The sequence below is a fragment of the Trachinotus anak genome, unplaced genomic scaffold (assembly GCF_046630095.1).
Source record: "Trachinotus anak isolate AG129_WGS33_773 ecotype Australia unplaced genomic scaffold, CSIRO_AGI_Tana_v1 ptg000024l, whole genome shotgun sequence".
In the NCBI taxonomy this organism is placed as follows: domain Eukaryota; kingdom Metazoa; phylum Chordata; class Actinopteri; order Carangiformes; family Carangidae; genus Trachinotus; species Trachinotus anak.
In genome coordinates this window covers 11,750,414-11,762,138 of record NW_027273875.1, presented here as the reverse complement: position 1 = coordinate 11,762,138, position 11,725 = coordinate 11,750,414, and the positions used below count along the sequence as shown (strand labels likewise).

At 38.3% G+C, this 11,725-nt stretch overlaps 2 protein-coding genes across 3 annotated transcripts in view; one reads left to right on the top strand and one right to left on the bottom strand.

The window, feature by feature from the left end:
• The window catches only part of LOC139607764 (E3 ubiquitin-protein ligase RNF43), an 83,107-nt gene extending 80,166 nt beyond the window's left edge, over positions 1-2,941 (top strand). For both annotated transcript variants that reach the window (XM_071460946.1, XM_071460947.1), the window contains exon 9: positions 502-2,941. In XM_071460946.1, coding sequence (XP_071317047.1) covers positions 502-527 — 26 coding nt within the window. In that variant the 3' untranslated portion in view covers positions 528-2,941. The remainder of the gene's footprint in view (positions 1-501) is intronic.
• A 1,983-nt stretch (positions 2,942-4,924) lies between these two features.
• Positions 4,925-11,585, bottom strand: hpda (4-hydroxyphenylpyruvate dioxygenase a). The gene is made up of 14 exons (XM_071460951.1): positions 11,467-11,585; positions 11,210-11,236; positions 10,918-10,980; positions 9,860-9,964; positions 9,693-9,735; positions 9,519-9,601; positions 8,239-8,328; positions 8,039-8,145; positions 7,072-7,149; positions 6,658-6,820; positions 6,377-6,448; positions 6,133-6,255; positions 5,926-6,042; positions 4,925-5,257 (listed from the first exon to the last, which is right to left on the bottom strand). Exons 1-14 carry the CDS (start codon positions 11,467-11,469, stop codon positions 5,144-5,146), a joined length of 1,188 nt encoding a protein of 395 aa, XP_071317052.1. The 5' UTR covers positions 11,470-11,585; the 3' UTR covers positions 4,925-5,143.
• Positions 11,586-11,725: the final 140 nt, after the last annotated feature.

Here is an 11,725-nt window from a genome sequence, read left to right as displayed (position 1 = left end):
CAAGGATCCCTGGCGGTCATCAGACCCCACTTTGAGAATTACTGATCCGAACTATCTAACAATCCTGAAGTAAACCCAGTTCAGCCAAGTGGATTTTTATGTGAAGTAGAATAACATAAGTGTTGACATTTGACCTCTAGGCTCAGCGCAGCATGGGGTGGGGCGTGATGAAGATAACTTATGGGAGACTCAGAGCCTACAGGTGGATGCTGGGGTAGAGGTGGAGCTTTTGAATTGCTGCGCTGGCAGCAGCAGTATAGTTTTCAGGTGAGAGGTGTAGCAGCATCATAATGCAGTGTGTTGGATATGAGTTGCGGAGAGAGGGTTAAGATTGGTGAGTTTAGCAGAGATCTCAAGTTTCAGGTTACATACGATCATTCTGTTCCAGAGTTTCGCTAACCTGTTGGTTTATTAAAAACCTGTCTGCTTATGTTTTTTGTTTGTTTTTTTTGTTTCTTTTTTATGCTTTGATACTGACTCGAGCTGCTCTTGTGTCCACAGGATCAGAAGAGGAGTCTGGTGTGTGAGAACTTGTTGCATCCCCTATTATCACGCTGCTACACAGGAGCCAGAATGGACAAGCCTCTCATTGGCTAATCGCTCTCATGTCTTCTTCATGATTCCACCAGCAATGCCTTCGTCCGGACGATTCCCCAGCTTCCACCAGGATTCAGAGCTCACACACTGAAATACGCTTTCAGCTGAGTTAGTTGGGTTGTGAAATTATTGTAATTAGATTATGCTAAAGATGTTTTATTATCAAAATACATTGAATTATTTTGAATGTGTAGAGACAGGGAGTTGCTGGGGAAACAACTCAAACACCACAAAGGGGAAAAAGTGTTTTTCTGTTTCTCCTGGTCAGTTATAAAGAAGAATATTCATTACTGACATGATATCACAAGTTCCATGCTCCTTAGTGACAACTAACGAATGATCCTTGCTTAGGGTGTTGAGCCCTGATGAAGTGAGACTCCATCTGTGCATTGCTCACTCTATTACAAAATAACTTGATTTATCTTAGAGGTACTTAACTTTCACTCGTGTGATCTTGGTCTTCCTTCGCTGAGTCCAGTCTCAGCTGAGAGAAACTTTACCCTCCAGCCTACCTCAGCTCAGATTTCTTAACATGCCTCACACAGGGGGTCTTTAAAGGTACTGCTGTAGTAATTTTTGATTTTATTTTATTTTTTAATTTTTTTGTGTCACAACCATGTAGCTCCCATAAACTCAACTAGAAATGATCCTCTTGGCAGTCTGACCTGTCCAAATGGAGAGAAAGGTTGATGCTCAGCCCCTCAAACAATGAGCATTCACTGAGGTTGCTGAGCCGTGCATGGGCCTTGTTTTCATTATTTCAATAATGGCAGCTGTTTTTAAACATTTTTCTTTGTGTTTTTGGAACCTTTTTTTTTGTTTTGTTTTTTTTTTGTTTTGTTTTTGTAGTGTGTAATTTTTTTTTCACCTTTCAAAATGAACCAGTTTGACTGAATTATGTCATCGTCATTACAAGCTATTGTCTCGTTCTTGTCATTTCTCTTGCCAGTGGTTACTTCATACGTTTGACCTCAGTGCTGTTGAACCCCCTGATCTGTGCAGAGTGAACAGGCCTTATCAGAAGGATAACAACCGTATCCTCTGCTCCTTTAATGCCCAATTCATCACAGTGTCCCATCATCCTCCAAAGAGGATATACCCTCCTGCCGTCTTCCAGCAACTAAAGCTCTAGAGAAATGTTCTACATCGCAGCCACTGCAAAGACATAGTGACTTTATAATAATGATAATAATATAACTGGAGTAAAGCCATGCTAGGTAGACCATACAGTCCCAAGCATCAGCTGAGTCTGTTTGCATTAGCACCAGTTTAATGAAAGCTTGGTGTGTGTTTCCCATGATTTCACACTTACAATGGGTAGAGTCTGAGAAAAGTCTCAGGAACAATCAAACACTGGAAAAATGGGAAGAATTTATCTTAGTTACCGTAATAAAACCCCGGGAAAAAAATCCTTTGTTGTGGTAAATGTGCATTGCCACTCCCTGTTTTTAGCTTGCAGCACTTGAAGGAAAATCCACCTTAAATCAGAAATCAAATACAGTATTGAGTAAAGATATATATATATATTTTTACATTCTAGTGGTTTTTAAAATGTTTAACCGTCTCTCAAAGTTAGAATCATGTTGAAAAATCTTTGTTACCAGAAATTCTGCTTATGATCCAGGAAAATGTCTGTGTCCACATAAACTGTGTAGATAAAAGGCGACCTCATCATGCCATCAAAGATCTTGTATTGGCTTAACCACAGACGTCTTCATGCCCACATGCACTAGACTAAATAATCAGAGGAAGAGGAATTCTGTTTTACCGTGGACTTTCCCTTAAAGGCTCAGTGAAAATGTGAAAGGATTTTTCTTTGCAGTCAGACTGCAGACACAGCAGACAAAGAGCTCATGGGTATTGCAGCATAACCAGTAGCACTTACTAAAACCTTACATGTGCCTTATTCTTTCTGTTTATAATCCTAAATCAGGAAGCTCCCAACACACTAAGCTCTTACCTGTCCAACCAAAGATGCAAAATCTTTAACACCATGAACCAACAACATAACATGTGTTGTGCCTTTTTTCCTGCTTTATCCCTGTCCGTAAATCTCCAAATGAAAAGTTCTTTCACTGACATGAGGGAACATGCTAGAATCGAAGTAGAAATCATTTTGGACTCAATATTTTTGGACAATCATGCAGAACTTCTCACCTGCAGTTCCTCAGACTAATACCTCACACAGCATCCTCCAGCTAAAGTATCAGAGTTTCCTTGTCTGTTATTTTTTCCCGCCCAAACAGTCTCTGAGATGGAAATGACTGAATTACAAGCAGCACTTTGGCTTCAGTAGATTTTATATATAAAAAAAAAAAAAAAAAAAAAAAGAAAACAACACAAATCTCATAGTATTAATTCAAAACAATCCCAAAACTATCAGCACATTAAAAAAAATAGCATTTGGTGATGCTGCAGAATATCTGATGTGATTTCATCCTCTTCAAGATCTTTCTCTTTGCATTGTTAATGTGTTTGTTTTGTTATGTTTTGCAAGAATAATGAGCTGAAACTGCCTTTTCTAATAGAGTAAAGATCCCTGCAGAACTTTAAGGGATATATCAGTATATTTTGGATACTTTGTGTACAAAAAGAGAACAACAAAAACAGAAATGAAATAGTGTTGTATTTTATATATAATAGAACATTTCAATATAGTGACATGTCACTAATATATTTATTTACTAATATATTTATCCATTTTGTCCAGGTTTGAAAGAGTGGTTTCTATATAGACTGAATGTTCCTATATGGAAACTGACCAGTGCCATCACAGATGTATCAACCTGTCTTCATTCCAAGTATATGCAAATAAATTATTTTGAAATAAAACCTCTGTGTCGATACATTGTTCTGCAGGAGAATCCAGGGAATCTTCTATACAGTCAAATGAGTTGTATTAAGGAATATTTCATGATGTCATGGTCCACCTGATTCAGGCAGAAACTAAAACTGTGTAAACCTGTTGTTTACAAGAACCTCCAAGAACCTCCAATTGCACCAATCACCAAAACAAATTCTTTGTATGTGGAAACATACTTGGCAATAAAACTGATTCTGATTCTGATTCTGATTCTGATGATATGACTTGGTGCCAGGACCCTTTGAGGAGGTTGTATTTAAAGAGTAGTGTATGTAATGTACTGCTTGATAAACAATTTACACATTATTAACTGCAAAAGTCAAATGATAATTGGGACAAGGATTTTAAGATAATACAAAATGGAAAAAGAGCTTGTATTTCATCAAGAGTATAACCACCAATCAAAATCTATGGTGGACAGATGAGAATGTAGATGACAAAAATATTATACTAGAGATTAGATGCATAAATTTGATCCAGGCTCCTCCAATGTATCGCTCTTATATACTCCTGGATCTGAATAAAACAAAATCAAACTGAAAAAACTGAAACTCAGTAGTGGATATTTACTACACTTAAACCACATAAAGTCAATTCTCAGCTGAAAGAATGAAGATATCCCATAGGATGGTAGATTATATTTTCCTTACATATTTATAAAGAAATCATGGACGCCCCTATACACATGGAAAGAAATGTTCACACACACACACACACACACATATATATATGTATATATATATGTGTGTGTGTGTGTGGGGTGAGATGAGTGTGGTGACTGACCCCAGTAAGGGATTGTTGTAACCACCCTGTGAAAAGAGTTTTCTCTAACACCATTATAAGTGAAGTGTTTCGAATGCTGACAGTGATGTTGTAATATCTCTTCACTGTAAAGCAACAGGAACTTTTTTTCTGATGCAAGTGCAGATATGACTTTTGTAATTATCTGTTTTCAAACCTACATGAAATCAACACATACCTAAAGAGGAACTCTGCTGGATTTGAACTATGAACCCCTGTTGTGAATGTAAAGGTTGATGACCATTGATGTGTTTTATATGGTCCAATAAATTTCTTGACTGACATGGAGCAGAGTAGATAATCACACACACACACACACACACACACACACACACACACACACACACACACACACACATATATATATATATATATATACATATATACATATATATATATATATATATATATATATCTTAGCTTAGCACAAAGACTGGAAATGGGGAATCAGCTAGCCCAGTTCTGTCTGAAGCAACAAGTATAAAAAGTGAAGTATAAAAACTATCTCTTTTTTTAACCTGTGCTTCATATTTTCTGTACAGACATGAGACTGGTATCAATTTTCTCAAGAAACTCTCAGCAAGCTACCAAATAAATCTAGGTCCCAAAATGATGAACTTTTCCTTTAATATCTGTACCCTGGTTCCCAAACAGACGCACCAGTGCACATGAACATGAGTTTCTTTATTTAGCCATACAGCATGCAGTCCGCTGACAGCTTACAGCATATCTGATAACACTTTCAGCTCGTCACATGAAGATATTCAACACCCTGTATATGCGTTTGATATACTGTAGTTGTGGTGGGTGCTGTTGATTGCCTCTGAAATGTAGAGCCATATATAACAGTCTAAGTGTGGTTTGGCAGCAGCAGTGCGTGGATCAGTTAAAGGTTTTGGCCTGCCCTTTGGGTGTCAGCACAGTGAGGTTGCCCCTGGCGTCTTGGTCCTTCTCAATGGCCTCAAAGAGAGACTTGAAGTTTCCTGCCCCAAAGCCCTGGACAGAGAACAGACACACACAGATGGCTAATTACCCAGAGATCTGCCTCCTTCTGTGTCATTTGTTATGGCTCTGGGGATCTTCTCTCAGAGACCGTTCGCAGCGTTCAACACTTTGATGTTGGCTCACCAATGGCAGATATATATTCTCACCTCTCTGACAGGGAGCTGTACTCACCGGCAGCTCGCAAATTAATCGTGTAAATATTTTCATAGATAATCAAAAGATCAAGAGTTGGTGGTTGCTCTGAGAGATTCTTTGCTGCGGTTCAGGTTCAGTTTCTCACTTTCATGCATTGTATCCACATCTGTAGACTCGCTGAAATGCTGGAGAGTGACACGATGTGCCTGTTCTGACAAGCAGAATGGGTGCTGGGTGTTATAAATTAAGTGCCACAGGGTGCAACTCAATCCAAAGATCCCCCTCACTGTGAAGCAGTGAGCCTTTTAATCTGTACCTGTGATAGATTTACTGAGCTTTTACAAGTGGGCTACTGTTAGGCTGTTCGCACTGGGTGGGAGCTGTAAACAGGTGTTCGACTCGGCTTCTTAAACAAGACCACAGACATGTAAATCCCATCAGTGAGGGGTTAAACATAGCAAAGACATAAATGCTAAAAGATTTCCCTCAGTTTATCAGTAGATTTGCTCAAACTGGTCGCTTACAAAGTGGTTGTTCCGCTGAATGACCTCCAGGAAAAGGGTCGGTCTGTCCTGCACAGGCTTGGTGAAGATTTGGAGGAGATAGCCCTTGTCATCAAAGTCAACTAAGATTTTCAGCTCCTTAAAAGGAAACACAGTTTATATTTTAGTGCACATGCAAAAAGGCCATAAAATAATTTCACCCTTGCTGCAATAATAACATCTCCTCACCTGTAAGCGGTTGAGGTCCTCCTTCACCTTGATCTTGGCGGTTTTGAGTTTCTCCCGCAGGGTGTCATAGTATGTGTCAGGCGCTGCGAGGAACTCCATCCCTCGGGCTCGCAGGTTTATGATCTGTTTTAAGACAAAAAGAGAAAAAAAAGAAAAAAAAGCATGATCTAAAACTTGTCTTTACTTGTAAATTTAGGAGGCTGGGGATGAACTTTTTGATGGTAATTCAACATGGGAGACTCACAGTCTGGATAATGTTTGACGTATTGAGGGCGATGTGCTGAACCCCTGGTCCCCCATTATAGTCCACATATTCCTGTACAGGGAGAGATGCACAACATGAAATGCACTGAGGCAGGACTATAAACCATGAGGTGTCACAAATGTTAATGTCAATTGTTCATTTCGCACTCAGTCTGCTGCGGAGCCACATGTGGCCCCTGAGGGACAGTTTACAGAACAAACCACTGTGATAAACCAAGAGCCAAAGACAGTAACTGTGAGAGTTGTATGAAAAAGTCACACCTGGATCTGTGACTTCTTCTTCCCAATGGCAGGTTCGTTGATGGGCATCTTGATGGTCTCTTCATAGTTCGTCACCACTATGGACCTCAGTGCACTGTACTGTGTGTGGATCTGCTTGTCGTCTATTGACCAGAACCGGTGGAACATCAAACACTTCTGATACCTGGTAATTGCAGAACACAAACAGAAAATCTGATGATAAGCTAAAGAAACAAGCCAAACCTTATTTGGAATTGAACGTCCTTCCTTTCCTCTTGAAACAAAATATGCTCTTTTAGTTTTATAGACCAGTGGAGGACGCTGGGGACGAACATTTCACCCTGACTGTTTGTGATGTGTTTACTTGTCCTTTTGCCCCTTTGTGTGTCCCCTGTGCCAGTCGAGTGTGTACGTGCGATTAAACAGGAGCGTTACCAGTCTGAAATTGGCACCATTTGGTCATCTGGCTGGTTTCCCACAATGTGATCGATGAAGTTCAAACCTCCTGGTGGACTACAAAGAAAAAGAAAAAAAAAAAAAAGCACATGGGTACTTTTCCATGAAGGTGCACCAAAAATCATTGAGAATACCCAGTACCCTAATTTTTTCTACATTTCTATCTGCCACAAAATTGATTTATTTTGTATTTTTGGTTCAAATCTGGGAGGGATGAACATTTTTTCAAAGGAGTTGTGACAGTAAGTGGTTTTGTTTTCTTCTGTTAATGAAAAATACCAAAGGACAACAGTCTGGAATAAATTGGAATAAAATGTCATCTTTCACTGACACTGTCAAACTTACACTACACAGCATAAAATCCTTTAAAGATTTATAAGACAACCTGGTAAAACACTTCCTGGCATGTAAGGCCAAATTAGACATATTATTAGACATATTATTATAAAAAGAAATATTTTTAAAAAATTAACATAATTGAGTAAAGTAAAAAGTAAAGTGAAGTAACTAGTAACTAAGTACATTTGCTCAGCCACTAGGGTACTAGGGTGTAATGGGTACTTCTACTTTTGACTCTTTAAGTACATTTTACTACTAATACTTCTGCACTTTTACTGATGTAACATTTTTAATACAATACTTTAAATTGTATATGTGATGGAGCATTATAAACAGTAGTATTTGTACTTTTATTTATTTTTATTTTTATTTATTTTATGTAATAAAGGATCTGAGTAGATGTAGATGTGAGTAGAGCTTCATTATAGATTCAGTGTGACTAAAAGAGGACGTATGAAAGATGAGGGATGTTGTGAAATGCTTAACCTTTTTTTTAAATATATAATTGCTATAAATTTACACAAAAAAATTTAGAATTAAAATGCCCCCAAATGTATTTAGGTTACATTTCGTAGCACAAAAAGACGTTGTTATGTAAGAGACTCACAGTTTGGCTAACAGAGGATCCCTGAACAGAGGCTCTTTGTAGCTGGGCAGGAAAAGGCCTTTGTAGGGTCCGAGGTATTCAATGAGTGTGTGTGTTGTATCTCCATACTGAGGACAAAACATTGACACAACAGTTATTCATCTCCAGTCTCATGTGTGAATTTACATAAGGCTCTCAAACGTGCGTCACTCTTTACGTACCGTTTGAACCACAGCATACTTGACCCTCCCATGGCTGTCCTGCTCCACCCAGGGCTCCTTGACGACTACAGCTCCTCGCTCTCTAGCTGTCTGTTGGTGGAGCAGTGTTGGGATCAGTGTGGAAATACAGGAGCAATATACAACCCTGCGTTTCTGACTGTAGATGGCTCCTGGAAGCCCTCCAGTGGCTGAAGACAGAATATCTTCCTACACAGTGCAGGCTCTGACCTACTACTTTACATACATTACATGATGCTACTGTTGATCTCTGCATTAAGTCAGTGGTAGCTGCGTATCTGCAGCCACCTGGGGGACAGAGGTTACCCAAACCTCCAGCCCGACCTTGACTAAGCATAAGAGTTCAAATGAGCCACCAGACATCAAGGCTGCACTGTAGCTGAGGCTGTCACAACACCAGCATGTTTGCCCTATTTCAACACACACTGAGAGCACCACACTCATCTTACCCCATCTATAGTATCTAGAGTATCTATAGTATGATGTGTAAGTCACACAGTACAAATCAGGTTAGGTTTATCTCTTGAAACTGGACTGAAACAGGTAGGAAGAGATAGAACTGTAGTTAAAAATTTCATCTTAAAACTTATCAGAAGAGAGTGAATCTGAATGCAGTGGGCCTCAAATCTATAACTTCTCTTATTTCCTCTGTTACATTTGTACTGAACCCACGGTCAGTACAGTTTTGAGGTAAAATACCTGAGTATCTCTATTTTCTGCTATTTTATAATTCCACTCAAAAATTCACAAGCTGCCCAGAAACATATGAAGTAATAAAAATGAGCTCCACCTTCACTACCAACATACATTATAAAAAAAAGTAATGCATCAATAATTATAATCCAACAATATACCAACAATAATTATTCTCAACAGGTCATTCTGCACAATGTAAAAAGTAAAAGTACTTTTACTTTTAAGATTCATTTGATTCTAATCCTTTTTTGATTTTGAACTTGTGCTTGTAACAGTATTGTAAGAGTATTCATATACTGGTAATACTAAAAGATGTCAGTAATTTGTAAATAAATGTACAACTGTGTGAAATGCTAAGAACTGTAAATATCTAATTTCCCAGAAAACACACTGGCCAGTTTAACACACTGGCCATGACTGTCAAATAATATGAAAATCATTTCTGCCTCTTGCAGCTAAATTTCAATCAGAGTCTACTTCCTGCAGGGTGTGGCCACTTCAATGCAAACTACAACTACATCCATGAGCACATCAACATCAAACGCAGGTCCTCTGTTATCAGTTACCTTGATTAAGAAGTCACAGTCTTCCACTTGGAAAGCAATGTCTTTGACTCCATCTCCGTGTTTGATCAAGTGCTCTCCCATCACTGAGAAAAGATAAAAACATACAGAAATGCAGACATGTTTGTGCTGTGTGTTCTGTTCATATAGGCTCTGTTGTCTGATGAGGAAACTTGCCTTCATTTCCAGGATTTAGCGGAGATTCAAACACAAACATGATCTGTGAGGAGAGAGGGGGGGTGGTTGTGTTTGTGTAGAGGACAATAGATCATGGATAATGATGTAAAATCAATCACTTGTGAGCGTTTATTAAATCCATTAGCACAGGACGTTACACTGCATACCTTATCCTGTCTGATAACATGAGACACCACCTCTCTGCTGCCGGTCTCCAGACCCTTATAGGCCAAAGGCTCGAAGCCCATCTTATCACAGTAGAACGACGCTGCCTGCAAAGTGATGAGACTTCAGTCTATTTCTGATGAACTTTAACAAAGTCACATAGACTGTATAATGTATTCTAGTCCTGGCTGTGTGCTGCCTGGCCTGTGTGCTGAGCCACAAAGATGAGATAGACTAAGAAAATATGAGAAGCTTTTTAATATGAAAGTAAGTCAGATTTCTGGTATTTCCTACTCTGTAAATTTCCATATTATGCATCAATCTGGTATATCTTATTTTCATTATCGATTAATCCGATCAGTTTCTCATGGCCAGAATATCATGAAAAATGCTTATTATATTTTGCCTTAGCTGAAGGTGAAGTCCTCAGATATGTATATATATATATATTATATATTTTTTTTTGTTTAACAAACAACACTCCAGACCCCAAAGACACTAACTTCACTGTCACATATGATAAAGAGAGGTTATTATGATTTTTGTAATTTCTGCTTGAAAAATTACTGAAACAATGAAGTTATTATCAGCATAGTTGAATTTTCTGTCAATTGTCATCAATTAATCAATTAATTGGCTCAGCTTTAAAATGTTTAAAATGTTACTCAGAAATGAATGTGAAATTGATCTGGAGCAGGGGCTGGAGATTAAACAGCTCAGCTCAGACAAGAAGTTCAATTAGCTTTGCTTCTTTTTTGGTTCTGAAGTGAAGCTCGTGGTCTTAGAAACAACAAACTGTATATGGACAATAAATGTACAATTATTATATAGTTAATAAATCAAAATCAAAAGATTTTTATGTCAGTACTAAAATTTGTACAATTCTTTAAATAAAATATATTTTAAATCTAATTTTGTCTCCAAAAAGTTCATCCAAATCCAAATATGAATATTGTGGCAAATAATTAGATGTGCTTTAAGTGGTGCTGAGATCATGAAAGTGACACAGGTGACAACACAAAGTTAACTTATAGTCATATGTCAGTGTTTGCATACTGACCTGTTTCGCATTGCCGACCCAGAAGGTGATATGATGAAATCTGACAAACCTTCCTCTTTCGGGCTAAAAGAAAAAAGTATAACAGAAGAAAAAGTATAGTATGGAACATTATAAAAGAATCATACTTATGTGAAACAATCACATCATAGTTAAGTGGATTTTTTTGTGTTTTAGAGGAATTTGTTAATGTGTGATTTAGGCCTTCTCCTGCAGAACTTACAGTAATGTTAAGTGCATATATCAAACTACATCACACATCAGACTCCTGTTTAAAAGACAGTTTTAATCTCACCTTCTCCCCTTTATCTGTGTAGCTCGTCTAAAAAGGAAGAAAAGATATAAATCATCATTCATCAATCAAAAGATATAAACTTCATCAGCAAATGCTCAGACTAACCTGCTCTCCACAGATCTCATATTTCTAATGTGACTTCAATGGTTCTTATCCACTGAAGATCCAATTATCTCCTCAATTACTCATCTGAGAAAATATCTAATGTCCCACACCTACTCGTCATTAATGACTCTGATGATGGTGAAGTCTCTTACCATGGCGTGATTAAAGATGGGCCAGAGTCCAGAGAAAAGAGAGAGATCAAAATCAGTGCCTGGCCCGACAGCGTGCAGATAAGTACTGACCTGATGACCAGCTGTGATTGGTCCTTTGGGATCAACACCCACCTGTCCACCTCCTCACTTCCCGTTGCACTTGAGCTAAAAAGCTCAACAGCAGTGGCCCATGTTGTGTTCTCTGTCTGGGGTCCAGTGTCTAATCAGTCCTCAGAGCCTTTGTTGTCATAGAGGCATA